We start from the raw sequence: 20,339 nt of genomic DNA on the forward strand, positions 1-20,339 counted from the left end.
CCCTGCTCTGGCCAGTGCCAGGGGCTGCTGCCCCTCCCCCGCTCTACCCGTCCCAAACCTCAGAGCCGCCCACCCGGCCTGGATGGGGGCCTGGAAATTCAGCACTGCAGACTCATCAGATTTTCCAGGCTGTGTGCATGTGTATGAGCGTGTGCATGTGTGTGACCATGTGTGTGTGTGTCTGTACTTCTGAAAGGCAGGAAGAGGCACTAGCAATTAGGGAAACCTAAGTGAAAGGAAAGAGAGATCCGAGGTTCCAGTCTGGCCAAGAGGTTCGGTCCTTCCCCGCCTCGCCTCACCTGGGGACACTTTACTGCGCTCTTTCTAGCAGATACTCCATAAGCCACCACAAAGGACAGAATGCGCAGGAAGCATCTTAACCCAAAATCTGAGTAGAGGTGACCTAGCAGCACACGGGTGTGGTTAAAGGGTGGGTGTTCCCAAAGTTCTCTGGGGACAGCACACACTCCATAGCTGTTCCTGTGGATACAGCCTTGAGGAGGTATTTGGTATAAAAGGCCCAGATGCCAGCTTTCACTCTGTTGGCAGCAGCCTTAGGTATGGGGAAGGGTCTCTGGAGATGGGACAGAGAGGTTCTGACAGATAAGGTGCAGAGCCCACCTGAGGACAAGCCTCTCCACTCAGCAAAAAAGTACCACGCAGGCTGTCTCTTCCCTCCCCCCCCACACATAGACACACCGGCAGCCATCCCCACAGAAGAGCCCACATCCTTGCCCTAAAGAAGCCCTGGAGTCGTCCAAGGTCTCAGTACCTTATCAGTTCCTTGTGGAGTGAGCTGGCAAGGAAGGCAGGAGGCAAGGAGAGCAGATACAGCTCCTGGTGTCCCAGCTCCCAAGTGTAACGCAGCTGTCCCAGGCGGTCCTTCCGGCCCCTCCTCTGCTCTCCTACAGCCTAAAGCCAGGCCTTGGGCATCTCCCATGATGGAGGAAGATAATCACCAGGCAGGAGAAAGTAAGTCACCCACTTTCCCTCCCACACTCTGAAGGTCACCAGGGAAGGAGGAAGGCTAAGGTTCCACTGAGCAGGCAGTGGGAAGTCAACAAGGAACTGGAGGGGGACAGCTGGTGATGTGCTGGGGGTGTGGGGACTCACAGTCCATGAGCATGTGTCCACATAGGGTCCACTAAGGGGCACACAGCTGTTTAGATAGAAATAGAGTGGGAGGAAAACACGAGGGCTCCTAGAAAGAAAGGGCTGTGTGATAGGACACATGTCCATTTCTCAGGCCCTAAGCTTAAAAGAGAAGGAAAGAGCTGGTGCGGTGGCGCACACCTTTAATCCCAGCACTCAGGAAGCAAAGGTAGGAGGATCACCATGAGTTCAAGGCCACCCTGAGACTACATAGTGAAGTCCAAGTCAGCCTGAGCTAGAGTGAGACCCTACCTTGAAAAACAAACAACAGCAACGACAACAACAAAAAAAAAAAATAGCTTTCCTGCCTCTCAGGTAGATGTACATATACATGTGGGTAATGTGTGGAGTGATTTGGCTGAGTTGTCTCCCTATGGTCTACACAGCCTTCCACATCCATGTGCTTATCTTAGTGTGGAAGTTCCCAAAAGGGAAGATTCAATACTATAATTATAATTATAGAATTATAGAGCAAACCAACTAGAAGGGCCATCTGGTCTACCCCCATGCTTCATATATAAAGAAATAGATAAGGAGTTCAAAGCTGGCCTGAGACTATAGAGAGAATTCAAGGTCAGCCTGGGCTAAAGTGAGACCCTGCCCTCAAAAAAAAAAAAAAAAAAAGAAGAAGAAGAAGAAGAAAGAAAAATCCCATCACTTGGGAGGCAGAGGTAGGAGGATTGTTGTGAGTTCAAGGCCACCCTGAGACTACATAGTGAATTCCAGGTCAGCCTGGGCCAGAGTGAGACCCTAACAAAAAAAAAGAGAGAGAGGTGTGTGGGGGGGGGCTCTCCTCTGACCTAAAATTGTCCTGTTAGGGTACTGGGTTTGGTAGTAGGCATAGGTAGAGTAGGGCTCCTTCCTGGCTCTCAGTGGGAAGACTCCCTGGTATCAAGTTGGTTAAGGCCACAAGCCTTCATCACTGGTATGGGAAAATCCCTTTCACCAGCAGGTACCCACGAAGTAGCAGGAGGGAAACTGTGTCAGGATGGGAGTGGTACCCAAGATAGCTGGCACTGGGGTACAGCCTGGTACATGCTGGGGTCTTCCTTCAGCCTTCATGGCACTTCTGTGTCTCACTCATCCTGTCTCCTCTGGTGTCTTCCTGCTTCCTCCTCCATAAGCTGTCTCCCCCACACCATCACAAGCCTGGGCCTGCCGAGTGAGGTGGAACAGCCGCTGAGGCGGGCCCAGGATCTGAGGGAGACACAGCACCCAGGAACAGCAGCCCAGAATAGAATCCCAGGGTTTCTCCAGAGAGGGACAGAGGAGAGTGGCCCGGGAGGGAGCGGGTCAGGTGTAGTGTGTCAGACCCAGGATTCCTGGCTCTCCACCTCTCTGCAAGCCCCTCAGAGGGGTGCAAGGTGGCAACTTTTACCTCTGGAGACTGACAACCATCTGGCAAGGAGCTTTTTGCTTCCCTGGTGCTGTAGGGAACTAGGACTTCTGCGAGTTAAAGGGGCACTAAGAACTGGTGGTGGATCACAGCCTCTGGAACTGAAGTCAGGCCGTGTGTGTGTGTGTGTGTGTGTGTGTGTGTGTGTGTGTGTGTGTGTGTGTAGGTGGTCAAAAAGACCATAAATGGGACTTCACATGGGACAAGTCACATATTGTCACCCTGTTCCAGCCCATATCCAGCATATCTGAAGTCTGAGGATCCCATCCCCTGGCCTCTTGGGAGTGGACTCTGCCCACTTTGTCATGCTGGGAATGGCTCCCTCCAAGCTCCCAGCTGCTGAGGTAAAGCTTCCCCAAAGGCTGAAGGATGGGTGGGAAAAACACAGGGAGGAACGGGGTGACGAGGAGAGAGGCTCGCCGAATGCCTCCTCCACCAGTTGCAGCTCCCTGGCTTATGCCCTCACCCGTTCTCCTGCTTCTGCACCAGGCTGCGGGCAAAGCCTTTCACTGGCCTTGCTCTACCTGCCGACAAGGGGTTATTGTCCCTGTTATCTTCCCCTGGGGAGCAAGACAGCTGCTGGGGAATCCAAGACTCAGAGTTTAGGAACTTGTCCAAGGTCACACAACTACTAAACATTAATGGGTTTTTTTTTTTTTAATTTTATTTCATGAGTCAGGTCCTTCTGGGTCCCCACCATTACTTTACATCCTCTGAAGCACAAGGTAGAGAACGGAAATCCCAGTCAGGAAGACAAGCAGTGTGAGTGGTGAGAGATGGGGAGCTGGCGGGACGGTCCCACCCCAGCTGAGGAAAGGTTCTGCCAAGGAGAGGAGCCACTTTCAGGACCTTGCAGGAGCCTGGATGGGGCACAGCCCCCTTCAGCGATGGCAGGGAGGGAGGAATGGAAGCAGGGCCAGGGCACGTGTGTCACCCATCTGAGGCTTGTGGTAAAGGCCCTGGCCACAGGCCTCTGTGGATGCTCAGGCATTCCTGGGCAGAATGGGGACAGAGCGTGGGCAGGCGGCAGGCAAGAAGTGACTCTCCCCTCCACCAAAACCCACCCAGAGAGAACTGGGAGAGAGAGCCTCATGGTCTGCTTCCTGACCGGCACTGCTCCTACACCACCTTCCCCATCTACCGGCTTCCATCTTCCTTATTCTCGCCCAGGAGCTCAGCTCCCAACTTCCTGACCCCCACTGGGCTCCCATCTATAGAGGGCAAGAGATATGCTCACAGCGAGCAGGTTTAACCTGTGGAAACCCAGGGGGGACACTGCACAGAGCTGTGGAAGAGGGCTTTGTCCCCTTCCCTCTCCCCACCCCTGTGGTATCCTCGCTTCCTGTTCTTTTTTTTTTTTAATTTTTTTTTTTTTTAATTTGAGAGCGACAGACACAGAGAGAAAGACAGATAGAGGGAGAGAGAGAGAATGGGCGCGCCAGGGCTTCCAGCCTCTGCAAACGAACTCCAGACGCATGCGCCCCCTTGTGCATCTGGCTAACGTGGGACCTGGAGAACCGAGCCTCGAACCGGGGTCCTTAGGCTTCACAGGCAAGCGCTTAACCGCTAAGCCATCTCTCCAGCCCCTGGCTTCCTGTTCTTGATAACAATCAACAGCGTGGAGGAGGTGGCCCTCTTTCCACTCACCTCCTGCCTCCTCCTTTAGCCCAGGGCCTCCACCAGCTACTAGTGCAAACACTAACCCTTATGGGGAGGGCGAGGCAGAGGCCAACCTCTGGTTACTGTCCACAAGTATGCCTGCTTCTCCCACCGCATCCTGGCAGGGAGGACAACCGTGTCTCAGCTCTCCTGTGCTTCCTTCTCAGGGGGGAAGCTCCCCCACTCCCCAGAGGCGCACAGGTTACAAGAAGCAAGAATCAGCCGACTCCTTCCCCACTGCCAAGGGTGGCAGCTGCCCAGAGCCTCCTAGCCCTAAAGGGTCACCTCTGCCCTTCACCTGCCCCCTAGCCAGTGGAAGGCCAACCTCCGCCCCCCACCCCAAACACACACACACACCACCTCCAGGCCCCCACCCCTGTGCCTCGGCACAGCATTCCTTGCCTGCTGTCACCCTTTGACAGTTGAATCAGAGAAGTGGGAGGAAGACAGGATGCGGATTGTGCGGGCTGGGGGCTGAGAAGGGTGTTGGGAATGCTACAGGGTGAAGGAGCCATGCAGCAGGCATGAACCCTGGACTAGCTGGGCTGAGGGCCTGTGAAGAATCTGCCAAAACCAGGCAGGGGTGGGAGACCATGGACTCTTGGACCTGAAGGCCATTTCCCAGGCCCCAAGCATCCACATGCCCCAGTGGTGAAGAGGACACGGAAGGGTCCTGATGTGAGGGTCGCAGCCTTCGACTACCTGTGAGTCTTCCTTGGAGATGCAGGATTTGAAGAGGAAGCCCTGGGGGGTAAGGGTCCAGGCCCCCAGACTCTCCTCCTGGTTGGCTCTGCTATCTGCCTCCTGGTGATTGGTCTGGGCACAAGCTGGGGGGGCTCAGATCCTGAAGGGGACCTTACTGCCTGTCCCCCTCACACTCCTAACCCCCCCCCCCCCAGCCCCCGGCTCCTTTTGCTCCATGCAGAGCAAGGATTCCTGCCTCCTCTTTCCCCTACTGCATCTCTGTGACAGATCTGCTCCAGGGAATATGGCCTGGACTTGGCCATGAATTTCCAAGGTTTGAAGCAGCAAGGGCTTCCAAGGGCTCCCTTGGAAGTAGGAGGAAGGAAGTAGAAGAGAAGTAGAAATGAGTCTCTGGCCAAGGTCAAGTTGAGCAAGAGCAACCTGAGGTTCCCTATGGGTGACTCCCCAGCAAAGAGGCAGAGGGGATCCTAAGGAGAAATGTGGCAGCAGGGAATTGGTGGTCAAGGACTGCCCCATCCCTTGTCCATTCCCAGGGAGCTGGGCCTTGGCACCTAGCAAGGATCTCAGGGCATCATGAGCCTACCCCTAGAGGGCACGGGGAGGAGGCGCCGGACCCCTGGTGGCAGTTTAGGCGGTCGCCGGAGGGCAGCACGCAGCTGGGTGTGCGTGGGTGGAAGCCAGGGGAGGGGGTGGAGGGAGGAAGCTGGCTTCCTGAAGCCTCTCAGCCCTCAAAGACAGAAGGACAGACAGACAGGCAGCTGACAACAAACAGCCTTAGGGGACACAGCTGCCTCAGTAAGTACCTGCAGTGGGCACGGGCGCTCTGTGGCGCTGGGGCTGGGGGACCCCTGGAAATGGGAGGGCCTCGTGGAGGATGGAGCGCAGGCGGGTGAATCTGGGGCTTCTGTGCCTGACCGGGACACGAGTGGTGGCACATCTCGTTCCCCCCAGGCTGTGAGGGCACAGAAGCCACATGGAGCAGCAAGATAGGGGAGGTGACAGGGCTCCCTCCTGCTGTGGGAGAAACCCTGTCCAGCAACCACACCTGCACAGACCCGTGATGTCCCCTCACCTCGGTCCCTGCAGGCTAGTGAGTCTACCCCGGCTACCTTAGCACCTGTGTGGGACCTAGCTGTTAGGAGATGGGGGCTTCCCTTCCAGAGAAGACATTCTCGCCATCTGCATGCCCCCCTCCCCCCCCGTGTCCTATAGCTGTCGCCTCAACATGCGCTGTCGCTCTAGGGCTTGGTGAGGCCATTTCCTGTGACGGTTACAGAGGCGGGAGATTGGGGGATGGGCAGAAGGAAGAAGGAAACTCCCCCCACCCCCACCCAGCCCACGCCTACCTCCCTGGACGTAGCCCCCAGAAGACAACGGCCAGCATTTAGCCAAGGACCCGCCAGAGGCTAGTAGCCTGGCATGCCTGGGTCCTCTCTGGCTCCCACAGTGCTACCGGCCTCAGTTTCTCACTGCGGAGAAGACCGCTGGCTAGACTTCGAAATGGTCCTGTGAGCTTTCCCCCTTCCGTGTGGTAGACCAAGGTGACATCTTCTTGCCTTCTTGCTCCTGACCCAGCTTACAGCCCAGCGTACTGGAGTCACGCCTCCGTTTTCCTCCTCGGTTCTTTTATGCACATCTGCCCTGGGGCCCACCAAAGAGCTTCTGTATTTCCCAGAGTGACCAGGAGGCCACTTCCCAGAAGACTCTCCCAAGTAAAAATCAAGCAGATGGCTGCCCTGGGCTTCAGGAGTCTCCTCCTGGCCAGGGAGACTAACAGCTGCGGGGCCTTATTTTTCAGGAAGGGTTTCATGGCTCGGTGAGCTTCCCCTGGGCCCAATACCCCACCCCAGCATGGTCCAGGCCTGTGAGGGGCACTCCAGAGCACAGCCGCTGCCCTCGTCTTTGGGGACAGACATGACCCAGCCTCTAGCTGCCAAAGCTCCGGCCAAGAAGCACGTACGGCTGCAGGAGAGGTGAGATCTTGCCCAGAGAGAGCCACCTTCAGCTTCTCCCCTCCCTGGGCCTCATAAGAGTTCACAAGGCCCTGTTTTGACTCCAGCCTGGAAAGGAAATGAATAATGTTCATTTGCATGTTGTTTGCATGTCCTTTGTGTGTCTGAAGTACCAAATTTCATGTCTGCCCTGGTCCTGCTCACTGAAGTCCCTGGTTGAGGTGAGCAGCCTCTGGGGCAAGACCTGGGGCCTTCTCAGCATGATAGGTCAGGGCCTCAGAGACAGCTTGGAAGTGGGAAGAGGCCAGTGGCTGGAAGGAGCAGTGTGGGATTGTAAACTGACCTGTTCTGAATAACAAAGGGAGAAGGGGCTTAGAGGTTAAGGTGTTTTCGAAGCCTGAGAACCCAGGTTTCATTCTCCAGCCCCCAGGTAAGCCAGATGCACAAGGGGGCGCACGTGTCTGGAATTCGTTTTCAGTGGCTGGAGGCCCTGGTGCACCCAGTCTGTCTCTCTCTCTCTCTCCCTCTCAAATCAATATATAAAATATTGAAGAACAAAAAAACAAGGGGAGAGGGCAGGCAGTGGGGCCTCTGGGTCAAGAGAAAGACAAGAAGCGGTACACCCTTCATACACAGCATATCCAATGATCACTGTACGAAAATTAGAAGTGGGCTGGAGAAGATGGCTTAGCGGTTAAGGTGTTTGCCTGCAAAGCCAAAGGACCCAGGTTCAATTCCCCAGAACCCACGTTAGCCAGATTCACAAGGGGGTGCACGCGTCTGGAGTTTATTTGCAGTGGCTGGAGGCCCTGGCGCACCCATTCTCTCTCTCTCTTTCTCTGTCAAATAAATATACTTTTCTAAAAAAAAGAAAGAGAATTAGAAGCTATCGGGGTGCTCACCAGACACCGGTTGACTGTGCCTACAGGCGGGGCTCCAATGTGGCTCTGATGCTGGATGTGCGATCTCTGGGCACCGTGGAGCCCATCTGCTCAGTGAACACACCCCGGGAAGTCACCCTACACTTTCTTCGCACAGCTGGACACCCACTTACCGGGTGGGCCCTGCAGCATCAGCCACCCAGTCCTAAGCAGCTGGAGGAGGAATTCTTGGTGAGAACGTGGGTCCCCCCACCACCCCTGTGTCACTCTGCCTCTGACCCCATGCCATCATGGAGTCCTTGGGTCTGTCTTCTCCTGGGCCCTTGGGGTAGAACTCCAGGGCTCTGGAGAGAAGGCTGCCCCCACCCTCACTCTTCTACTTTCCACTGCACCCAGGCCTACTTGCCAAGGCCCAGAGGGATGGGCCGCGGGATGGGGAGGCTGGCTGCCGGCATAGGGTGAAGGGAGATGTAAGTGGGTCTGGGATGGGGGACCCACTATTAACTCACTCCCCCCACCCCACCCACCAGAAGATCCCTTCAAACTTTGTCAACCCTGAAGACCTGGATATCCCCGGCCATGCCTCCAAGGACCGATACAAGACCATCTTGCCAAGTAAGGACTGCGTGGGGTGGAAGATGCATTGCCCCTGGGGTTGAAGAATTTCAGAAGGCAGTTGGGCTGGGGAGATGGCTTAATGGATAAAGCACTTAATGTGGAAGCATGAATACCTGAGCTTGGATCCCCAGAGCCCACCAAAAGCCAAACACTACAGCAGGCATCTATAATCTCAGAATGCCTACAGTGAGGCAGGAGAATCTCCTGGAAACTCATAGGTCAACTAGCTTGGCAAATAAATTGATGAACAAGCCAGGTGTGGTGGCACACGCCTTTAATCCCAGCACTGGGGAGGCAGAGGTAGGAGGATCACCATGACTTTGAGGCTACCCTGAGACTCCATAGTGAATTCCAGGTCAGTCTGGGCTAGAGTGAGACCCTACCTCGAAAAACCAAAATAGTAATAATAATAACAACAATAATAAAATAAAGTGGTGAATGATGACAGACCTTGCCTCAAGCAAAGACGGAAGACCACCGACCCCTGAGGTTGTCCTCGAACCACACTTGTGCCGTGGTATGTGTACGCCCACACTCACATACGTACATACACCAAAAAGTTAGAACTTCCAAAGACAAAAGGCAATCATGGTGGTACATATCTATAACTCCAGCACTTGAAGGTGAAGGCAAGTGGATCAGGAGTTCAAGGTCAGCCTCAGTTTCAGTCAGTTTGAGGCTAGTCTAGTCTACACAAGACCCTGTCTCAAAACTACAACAAAAAAAGAAAAAAGAAAAAGAAAGAGAGTGTATCTCAGCCAAAAAGGGATAATAGTGCTTGGGGCATTGTCATTCGGCAGAGAAATGCTAATATCACGCCTTGTCTGGGGAAGAAGGAACAGCGACCACAGCAGCGATGACAGCATTTACAGGTTCCGTGAGCCTAGCTGGTCTGCCAGCTAACGGACCCGGGCTTAGCACCTCCTGCTTGTCGGAGGCCTTGAGGCCTGGAGCCCACCCCCAACACCATCCAGTCCTCTGTCAAGTTTAGCCCAGCACACAGGTCTCACCTCAGGACCAGGATCCTGTGATCCATTGTGATCCTGTAATCACGCGGGGTCCGTCCGGTAGTAGCCCTTGATCTTGGCCTAGTTGTAAACAGCCCTGCAGCCACCAAAGGGAGGAAACCAGGCTGGCATAAGGAGGGTGAGGTTCCTTTTTCCTTTGTTCACGAGTCAACTCTTTCATCCCTGTTCCGGTTGGATTTGGAAAAGCCCCTAAGCTTCAGAGGGAGAGTGACAGCTAATCCTACGTCACCATCTTCATGCACTCATAGGAAGCCTGTATCTGCAGTCAGAAAAGGACTCTTCCTCCACAGCATCGCTTTCCGCTCCTACCGGCACACGGGCACATGGCTGTGCTGCGCCCTCGCTGGGCTCAAGGCTGGAATTGGGTTCTGCTGTTCTCTGGCCCTACACAGTACCACTTAGTTCATTTTCTCATATCAATGCTTTGGTGTCACTTTCTGGCTCAAAGAAAACCATTCTGTGGCTACCCATGATCATGAAATATTGTACATTATACACAAATACACAAATATATTACCCACATATAAAGTAACTCATCTGGGCCACAAAAATACTGTTTAGCGCACAAGACACTATGCCCCTGACCCCATCAGAGTTTGCATTAGTTGATCACCTCCTGACCTCTGACCTCCATTGATCTTCACGTCCTAGATCCCCAGAGTCGTGTGTGTCTTGGGCGAGCACAGAGCCAGGAGGAAGGTGACTACATTAATGCCAACTACATCCGAGTAAGTGGCTGGCTGCAGCGGCGATTTAGGTGTAGCCCTGACGCCTTCCAGCCGGGACTACGGGGTTTTCCTCCCTGCGCCAACTGCCTGCTGCCTCAGCTCTGCCAGCCTGGGGGGGGGGGGCGGGCGGGGAGGCAACAGCCAACCTCTAGTCATCAGCCTAGAGCACACAGAAAATGTCAAGAGTTTCTGAAAGGCAGAAACTACCACATACCCCCCTGACATACCTTGTCACCCACTTCATGCCAACTCTTGAAATGTGGCAGGAAGTTGGCCTTGGTGGATTAAAAGCTAGTTACGGCTGAGACATCTAGACACATGCTGGAGAAGATGTGGGCTCCGTAGGGAAGAACATCTGAGAAAGGTTAGCACAGGCAGGGGTCTCTCCCTCCCTCTCTCTTTTGATCTCTCCTCTCCTTTCCTCCCCTCCTCTCTTCCCACTTTTCTTCCTCCTCCCCCTCTACCATATTCTCTCTCCCCCTTCCCCAAACAGCCCTCCCTTTGTGAAAATAGTTTATTCATCTATGTCTTAATAGCACCTTCAAGACAAAGGTAGGCTTTCTGGGGCTGGAGAGATGGCTCAGCGGTTAAGCACTTGCCTGTGAAGCCTAAGGACCCCGGTTCGAGGCTCGGTTCCCCAGGTCCCACGTTAGCCAGATGCACAAGGGGTCGCACGCATCTGGAGTTCGTTTGTAGAGGCTGGAGGCCCTGGCGCGCCCTGTCTCTCTCTCTCCCTCTCCCTCTTTCTCTGTCTGTTGCTCTCAAATAAATAAATAAAAATAAACAAGGATAGGCTTTCTGCCCTAACTTTTTAACCTCTTTGGCCTGGGTCGATGTAACAGCAGCACCCTCTTGTGGCCCAAGTGAGTAGGACAGCACTCAGGGGTGCAAAGAAGAAAAGCTATTAGCTGGAAAGCCATGGGAAAGGTCTTCACACACCAGCCAGAACCAGGCAAATGTGAGTTCCATTTCACCCTGTCCTGAGAAACAGAAAGCCTAGGATCCCACGGGAGAGAAAAACATATTAGGAAGAGGCTGCTACATTTTTCTGCCAAAAAGTATAGGAATCATTCATAAAAGTGAAACATTCGGGCCTGGAGTGATGGCCCAGTGGTTTAGGCACTTGAAAGACTAAGGTACCAAGTTCAATTCCCCAGAACCCAAATAAGTCAGATGAACACATGTATCTGTATGTGGCACATGGATCTGGAGTTTGCAGTGGCTAGAGGCCCTTGCACACCCATTCTCTCTATCTACCTCTCTCTTTCTCTCTCTCTTAAATAAATAAAGAAAAGTAAAATATTTGTTTTTAAAGTGAAACAGCTGGACATGGTGGAGCATGCCTTTGATTCCAGCTCTTGGGAAGCAGAGGTAGGAGTATTGCTGTGAGTTCCCCAGCATGAGAGTACATAGTGAATTCCAGGTCAGCCTGGGCTAGAGTGAGACCCTACCTCAAAAAAAAAAAAAGTGAAACATTCATTCACATTGAACATTGTTGTGGTATTTTATGCTGGAAGAAAGCAGAGAAAAAGGGAGTGCCTGCTGTATGCTAGACTCGCAACGTGTCTTATTGAGTTTAGCCTACACCACATCAGGTCCAGTCTCTAGATGGGAAACAGACAGAGGCTAGGAAACGGGTTTGGAGTCACAGCTCCGATGGAGCAGATCAGGGACTGGAAGTCAGACCTTCCTCACTATGGAACCCATGCCTTCTCCAACATGTGCCTTTTGATGTGTTGATTTGTGCGTGAGAAGCGTAGTGTTCACGTTCACTGGCTCCAGCCTGCTCCCAGCACCTGCTCGGCCTGGGCTCACGATGTCTCCACCCCTCTCCTGTGCTTTACCTCCTTAGGGCTATGACGGGCGGGAGAAGGCCTACATTGCCACCCAGGGCCCCATGCCCAACACTGTGGCAGATTTCTGGGAGATGGTGTGGCAAGAAGAAGTGCACCTCATCGTCATGCTGACTCAGCTCCGGGAGGGCAAGGAGGTAGGAGGCCGGGCCTCGGTCCCTGTTGAACACAGAAAGGGCTAACAGTATCCCTCACTGCCACCCAGGCATCCCAGCCTGGACCAGAGCCCTTGCTGGGAGCACTGACAGCCAGCCCCAGCTCACACCTCTCTGCAAGGTCCCTGAGATGTGTGCCTAGGCAGCTAGGCATAGCCAAAGTCTGGCATGGGGTGACCATTTCATCTGTAGGGCTCAAGTTCAGGAAAGCCAGACCCCCAAGTCATTGACCCAGGTTGTGGGGTAAGGTGTGAGGAGGGGCCATGAGTCCCCTCTCCGCTCACCCCAGCTCTACTGATAGACCCTCCTCCTCTGACTCCCAGCTCCCTCCCTCCTAGAAATGTGTGCACTACTGGCCCACAGAAGAGGAAACCTACGGACCCTTCCAGATCCGCAGCCAGAGCATGAAAGAGCACCCAGAATACACAGTGCGGCAGCTCACCATCCAGGTACCTCCACCGGGGCCAAATCAGCATGTTTGGCTGCCCAACATCTCTAAAACTTGGGCCCCACCTTCACTAGGAGCCACGTGTCTAAGCCTTGAACTTGCATCTACAAGAGGTACTTGAGCCACAAAAGACAGAGGAACTTGGGAACCAACAAACTAAATAGGGTGTTTTAAATATCTTATTTATTTATGAGAGAGGCAGAGAGAAAATGTGCGCATCAGGGCCTCTAGCCACTGCAAATGAACATCAGGCACATGTGAAACCTTGTGCATCTGACTTACATGCGTACTGGAGAATCAAACCAGGGTCCTTAGGCTTCACAGGCAAGCACCTTAACCACTAAGCCATGTCTCCAGCATCCCCCCTAGATGCTGAACATCTAAGCTCCAGGTGAAGAGAGGAAGGACCCAGAAGAGTGCAAGGAAGTTTAAAGAAATGCATCACAACACATGTGAACATGCTTAAAAATGCTTTCTATTAGGTCTGGAGAGAAGGCTCAGGGCTAACATCACTTGCTGTGTAAGCATGACGATCTAAGTTCGATCCCTAGCACCCACATAAAATTCCATTTCTGACAGGGCGTGGTGGCACACGCCTTTAATCCCAGCACACAGGAGGCAGAGATAGGAGGATCCACATGAATTCAAGGCCACCCTGAGACTAAACAGTGAATTCCAGGTCAGCCTGGGCTACAGCAAGACCCTACCTCGAAATACCAAAGCAAATTATGGCCATACACCCCGACACTTGAGCAGGACAGCTGAGGCTCCCTGGTCAACTCATCTAACCCGAATCAGGAAAAATGGTGTGAGCTCCAGGCTCAATGGGAGGCTCTGTGTCAGGGAAATAAGGACACTCTTGCCTTTCTCTGGCCTCTGCACACACGCTCATGGGGCATACTTGTGCATAGGTCATGACACATTTTCACACACAACATACATACCATGCACACCAAAAAAGAACCTCCTGGGGCTCAGTGGCTACAGGCCCTTGCTTGCAAAGCCCAACAGCCTGGGTTCAATTCCCCAGCACCTACGTAAAGCACAAAGTGGCCCATGTGTTTGGGATTAGCTTGCACTGGCAATAGGCCCTGGTGTGCCTATACTCACCATCTTTCTGTCTGCCTCTCTCCAGATATCTCTCAAGAAAGAAAGAGGGCTAGAGAGATGGCTTAGCATTAAGGCACTTGCCCCCAAAGCCTCAGAACCCAGGTTCAATTCCCCAGTACCCACATAAGCTAGGTACACAAGGGGGTACATGAGTGTGGAGTTTGTTTGCAGTGGCTAGAGGCCCTGGTGTGCCCATTTTTTTCTCTCTCTCCCTCCCTCTCAAATAAATAAATAAATAAATAATTTATTTTTTAAAAAGAGAAAGAAAAGCTGGGCGGGGTGGTGCATGCCTTTAACCCCAACACTCTGGAGGCAGAGATAGGAGGATTGCTGTGAGTTCAAGACCACCCTGAGACTATATAGTGAATTCCAGGTCAACCTGAGCTGGAGTGAGACTCTACCTCAAAACACTAAAAGAGAGAGAGAGAGAAAAAGAAAAGAAAAAAGAAAGAAAGAGAGAAATAAAAAGAACCTCTTGTTATTCAGGCTACTCAGACGATGACAGCAAGATTGCCAATTCAAGACCCTTCTAGACAACACAGCAAAACTCCCTATGGAAGGCAAGGAGGGAGAGAGGAAGCAAGGAGTTGTTCTGTTGTTACATAGTTTTTGTTCTACATTTTCAAATTATTTCTCTTTCAATGTACTGTTTCCTAGACACCCTGGGGAGTAGGTAAACCGATAAGATACCACTGTGCCCACTTTAGATGAAGAAAATGAGGTTAAAGTATTTGCCTGTAGGTCATATGGCAGTTAGGGGGAAAGCTGCCAGAACCGTCTCTCCGTGTTCCAGGACACTGCTCCTCCCCAGCATGTTGCAATGGGTGGGGGCAGAGGATGGCTCCAGGGAAGGTTAGCATTGCTGGCTCTGAGTTGATGAGCCCCACACGCACAGGTGATTCCAGCCCTCCTCTCTTCTGGTGCCCGAGGTGGGCAGCGTCCTCACCCGTCCCCTGATTCTCATATCTTGTCTCTACTCTCCAGCACCAGCAGGAACGCCGGTCAATAAAGCACGTCCTCTTCTCAGCCTGGCCTGACCACCAGACTCCGGAGTCAGCTGCGCCCCTGCTGCGCCTCGTGGCTGAGGTGGAGGAGGGTCCAGAGGCAGCTGCCAGCACTGGGCCCGTTGTGGTCCACTGCAGGTATGGGGCTGTATTACTTACCTTCTCAGGCCTAGGACAAAGTGCCTGACCACAATCACTAAAGGGGCCTGGAGAGATGGCTTACTGGTTAAGGCACTTGCCTGCAACAACAAAGGACCAAGGTTCAATTCCCCAGGACCCACATAAACCAGAAGCACAAGATAGTGCATGTGTCTGGAGTTTGTTTACAGTGGCTGGAGGCCCTGGCATACCCATTCTCTGTCTCTGTCTATCTCAAATAAATAAACTCATTAAATAAAATATTTAGCTGGGCATGGTGGTACATACCTTTAATCCCAGCACTCGGGAGGCAGAGGTAGGAAGGATTGCCATGAGTTTGAGGACATCCTGAGACTACTTAGGAATTCCAGGTTAGCCTGGGCTAGAATGAGACCCTACCTCAACTCACCCCCCAGAAATAAATCATTTAAGGGAGGAAATAAAAATGAAAGTGGGGGCTGGAGAGATGGCTTAGCAGTTAAGGTGCTTCCCTACAAAACCTAAGGACCCAGGTTCGATTCCCCAGTACATAAACCAAATGGGCTAGAGGCTCCAGTGCACCCATTCTCTCTCTCTTTCTCTCTCTCAAATAAATAAAATATTTAAAAAAAAAAAAAAAACACCAGTACTTCTCACTATGAGGATATTATTTTTTAAAAAAAAAAGATGGGCATAGTGGTGAATGCCTGTAATCCTAGCACTTAGGAGATAGAAGAAGGAGGATCAGGCTAGCCTGAACTATCTCAAATAAAATATAAAACAAAATAAGCCCAGCATGGTGGTACACACCTTTAATCCCAGTACCTGGGATGCAGGGGTAGGAGGATCACTGTGAATCCAATTAGAGGCCATCCTAGAACTACAGAGTAAGTCCAGTTCATCCTGGACTAGAGTGAGACCCTGCCCTCAAAGAACAAAAAAGAAAATAATTAACAAGGGGCTGGAGAGATGGATCAGCAGTGCTTGCTTGCAAAGCTTAACGACCTGGGTTCAATTCTCCAGTGCCCATTAGCCCCTACCTTTCCTGCCTCTTGTCACCCCTGTTTGCTGTCTCTTGTGACCTCCCCACCCTCGTTCTGGCTCCATGCAGTGCCGGAATCGGTCGGACAGGCTGCCTCATCGCTACCTGCATTGGCTGCCAGCAGCTGAAGGCCCGAGGAGAAGTGGATATCCTAGGCATTGTGTGCCAACTGCGCCTGGACAGGTGGGTTCACGGGAGGCAGGGCCAGCCACGTTCATTGGTGGTAACATTAATGGCTCTGGGCATGTCCCCTCCAAGCACTCCTTTTACCTAAAGAACTTTATATTTTGTGAATTACTAATCCCTGGGGAAAAAAAATTCTATCTGAAAGTTTATCTTGGGGGCCTAGAATTAAATATGCCACTCTATGACTTTTCCCTCAATCTTTATTATTTTTTTTTGTCTTTTTTCCATATTCTCCACTTGGGGGGAAAGTAAGGACCAAAGTATAATTGGGGCCAGGTGTGATGGCACAAGCCTGTAATCCCAGCACTCAGGAAGTTAAGACAGGAGGATATAAATTCAAAGCCAACCTGAGGCTGCATAGTGAGTTCAAGGCTGGGCTACATAGGAAGGCCCTGTCACAGTTTTTTGGGGGGGGGGAGTGTGGGGGTTTGAGATAGGGTCTCACTCTAGGTCACAATGACCTGGAATTCACTATGTAGTCTCAGGGTGGCCTCGAACTCATGGCAATTCTCCTACCTCTGCCTCCCGAGTGCTGGGATTAAAGGAGTGTGCCACCACACCCAGCTCAAATGCTAGTTCTTATACCACAGAGTAGTCCTCACTCTTCAGAGAAGAATGGCTCTTTCCCTAGATGGTGGAAACCATGGTTAACTTATGTGGCTGTGTTTTAGAAATGGACCTTCTATACACATGTGCCTGGTGATTTTCACTCTTAAGATTGATACAAGGCAGGGGCTGGAGAGATGACCTAACGGTTAAGGCACTTGCCTGCAAAGCCTAAGGACCCAGGTTCAATTCCCCAGAACCTGCTCTAATCAGATGCACATGGTGGTGCACGTGTCTGGAGTTGGTTTGCAGTGGCTAGAGGCCCTGGTCTGCCCATTCTCTCTCCCTCCCTCTCTCTGTTACTCTCTATGTTATAAATAAATGAATAAAAAGACTGATACAGGGCAAATGCACTTTTCTGGTCAGACCTGGGGATCAAATATGGTTCTGCTCAGAAGCTGAATAGATGGGGGAAGACTAAGTGACTCCCAGCCCTGAGTAATGGTTGGGCGGGCTTCCCTTGTGGAGGGCTCTGGGGACAAGAGCAAAGAGGAACAGGAAATGGAAGAGAGTGACTATGGAAAGGAGAACATCAACTTCCCAAGCAGGAGAGAGAGGGGGTGTTTGACCACAGCGCTGGGCAGGTGCCCGACCCCCTCCCTCACGGTGTGCTTCTTCTTGCAGAGGGGGGATGATCCAGACGGCCGAGCAGTACCAGTTTCTGCATCACACTTTGGCGCTGTATGCAGCCCAGCTGCCCCAGGAGCCCAGCCCCTGACTCCTGCCCCTCCTCCAGCCCAGGGGCCAGCCTCCCCTCAGGCCTGGGATAACAGGCACGGGGAAGGGGTACCTCGTTGGTGAATGCTCACTGTCCGGGGAAGCCGTAGCAGCAAGCAGGAGGGGCTGGGCCTCAGGTCTTCCCTCGAGGTCACTCCTCAACTTTTTCCTGTGGGTCCTGGTGGACAACAGGGGACCTTCCCATGGCTCTGAACTTACGGCAGGAGCTGGCACCTGGGACAGGCAGAGAAGGAAGCCAGGGAGGTGGTCTTCTCGGAGAAGCTCTCTGTGGGCTTCTTCCTTGCTGATCACATGGGCGGTCAGGGCTTTGCTGCCATCACGAACTAATCAGAGACATTCCTCATGGCTGTTCATTTCAGCCTCATCTTCCCTCTGGGGCTGGCAAGATGGTTCCTCCTCCGCCCATGCCCTGCCCAACACAGTCCCGACACAAGAGCTGGGAAGCGTCTGCTCTGTGAATACTGGGCGACCCCCTTGAAATAGAGCAGGGGCCACAACTGTCCCTGCTTCCACCCGTGGCCCTACATCCCCCTGTGGGGGTGAAGAAGTAACAAGGCCTAGCAACAGAGACCTCTCGACAAGCCAGGCACTGCAACACGTGCCCGCAACCTCGACGGTTGGCAGCAGACGAGGAGGTTGGCAGGTTGAAGCCACTGTGGTCTACAATGCCGTCACTATGCGCCATCTACCCCAGCCGCTCTCTGGGGATGCCAGAACTCTCTGCTTTGCTTCAATGACCTCAAAGCATTCCTGGTGCACAGGAAGTACCAAAGAAAAGAGGAGGAGGAAAGGGCTAGGTCTGGGTTTAGAAAGCCTGCCCGCCATATTCTCCCCAGCCTGTTTGCGGAGCACACCTGGACAATGTGGCTGTCTCTGGAAACAGGCTGGGCCGTAACCTTCCCACTCAACACAAGGTTCAGCTTGACCTACAACCCTCAGCCATCAACACGATTTCCAGGGCACCCCAGATCTATCTTAGGACTGGACTACACACTCCAGAGAAGCAGCCACATCCTGAGGCCTTCTTGATCCAGATTGGATTGCCTGTAGGGAGGAACATGGGAAGACCGATCCTGCTGGGACCCAGCTCCCGGGACCTGTCCTGACTGACACCAAGGAGCTGGTCCTGCTACATCGTGACATCTCTCTGAAGAATGTGCAGTGTTGCCAGGTGTGGTGGAGGACACCTGTATAGTCCCAGCACTTGAAAGGTGGAGGCAGGAGGATCAGGAATTCCAGGCTAGCCTGCCAGCCTAGGATATACAAGACCCTGTCTGGAAAAAAGCAATGCTTCTGCTGAGGGTGGGATTATTAATGCTTTGCTTGGCCTTAACCAGGAGCCTCTCCTCTCCTTCCTTATAGGCCTGGGGCGGGCTCACTGCACCTCCACCTTCCTAAACCCTATGGGAGATGCCATTGTCCATGCTGCTAAGCCGGGTGGAGAGCTCTCAAGTGCCTGATGATGCCCTTAGCTCGGTCTGGAGGGGAGCCACTGCACAGCTCCATGGGCACCCTCTCTGCGCTGTCACCCCAACTCCATTCCTGAGCTCAGAGGATACAAGTTCTGGAAAAGCAACCAAGTAGGAAAAATAAAGACTTCTTGGATGGCTGATTCATTCCTTCCCTCCCCCCCCCACCATCTTCTTGGGCCTCTGGGGCTCTCTCTAGCAATAGAGTAAGGCTCCATGGAGCAGGAACAGTCTGCCAGTCTTTACCCCTGAGATACGCTCGTTTCTAGAACTCTCAATGACATGAGACAAAGTCAAACTTCAGTCAATGTAGTGTAGGAAGTAGTACAGAAAGGTACTACCTAAGCCCGTTCAGGCTGCTACAACCTACGGCCATATGATAGAAATGTGTTTCTCATGCCTTGAAGGCAAGAACTCCATGGTAACTTACAGCCTTCTCTTTGTGGTTGCTCATAGTGGGAGGAATGTGAGTTCTACACCCTCTCTGTCCATCTCTTGTAATCTTATACAAGAGGGCTGTACCCTCATGATATAATCACCTACCCAAAGCCCCACCTTCCAATGCCATCATTTCAGGGATCAGGATTTCAACACACGCATTTGGAGAAAGGACAGAAATTCAGACCAATGACACCCATTACTATGCATTCTAACTTTTAAAAAAATGGGGAGGGGTGTTGGAGAGGTTGCCTAAGGATTAGGGCACTTGCCTGTAAAGCCAGAGGACTCAGGTTCAGTTCCCCAGTACCCATGTAAGGCCAGATGCACAAGGTGCCATATGCATCTGCAGCTCATCTGCAGTGGCTGGAGACCCTGGCGTGCCCATTCTCTCCCTCTCTCTCTCTCTCTCTCTCTCTCTCTCTCTTTTTCTCTCTCTCAAATAAATAAATAAAATACTTAAAAAAATATTTTTTAAGCCGGGCGTGGTGGCACATGCCTTTAATCCCAGCCCTTGGGAGGCAGAGGTAGGAGGATCGCCATCTGGTTTATGTGGAGAATCAAACCAGAATTCTTTGGCTTTGCAGGCAAACATCTTAACAGCTAAGCCATCTCTCCAGCCTGGAGCCCACTCTTATCATCTCAAAGTGAGACCCAGGCTGCAGGTCAGCACACGAAATTGAGGCAGGATAGACAAATGCAAAATTATGGGGATGTGAGAAGGGGAAGGAGACCTTCACCTTGGAGTCTGGTTGAGTTCTCTCAAGAATTCCAGCAGAGCCGGGCGTGGTGGCATACGCCTTTAATCCCAGGCAGAAGTAGGCGGATCACCATGAGCTCAAGGCTACCCTGAGACTCCATAGTAAATTCCAGGTCAGCCTGGACTAAGGTGAAACCCTACCTTGAAGAAAAAACAAACAAACAACAAAAAAATTCCAGCAGACGTGACAGTTGCTGGCCTGCAATTCTCTAGGACTCTCATCAGAAACGAAACCCTGTGGGACCATCGGGACTCCTGGCTTTACCATTTACCATCCTAGGCACCTCTGAGGTC

General features: G+C 52.4%; 1 protein-coding gene across 4 annotated transcripts; it reads left to right on the plus strand.

Annotated features, from left to right (window-relative positions):
- The first annotated feature begins 5,637 nt into the window (after nt 1–5,637).
- Ptpn7 (protein tyrosine phosphatase non-receptor type 7) lies at nt 5,638–18,988 on the plus strand. Of its 4 annotated transcripts, none has more exons than XM_045130340.1 (10): nt 5,638–5,707; nt 6,711–6,885; nt 7,793–7,976; nt 8,276–8,360; nt 10,043–10,119; nt 11,972–12,109; nt 12,466–12,576; nt 14,670–14,827; nt 15,918–16,031; nt 17,265–18,988. In XM_045130340.1, the coding sequence occupies exons 2-10, from the start codon at nt 6,764–6,766 to the stop codon at nt 17,356–17,358; spliced, it is 1,083 nt and encodes a 360-aa protein (XP_044986275.1). In that variant the 5' UTR covers nt 5,638–5,707; nt 6,711–6,763; the 3' UTR covers nt 17,359–18,988. The 4 variants fall into 4 exon arrangements, with proteins under 4 accessions (XP_044986275.1, XP_044986290.1, XP_044986284.1 ...); XM_045130355.1 differs by having other exon boundaries at nt 8,279–8,360; XM_045130349.1 differs by lacking the exon at nt 5,638–5,707 and adding an exon at nt 6,326–6,453.
- The last annotated feature ends 1,351 nt before the right edge of the window (nt 18,989–20,339 follow it).

Source organism: Jaculus jaculus, chromosome 1 (genome assembly GCF_020740685.1).
Source record: "Jaculus jaculus isolate mJacJac1 chromosome 1, mJacJac1.mat.Y.cur, whole genome shotgun sequence".
Lineage (NCBI taxonomy): Eukaryota > Metazoa > Chordata > Mammalia > Rodentia > Dipodidae > Jaculus > Jaculus jaculus.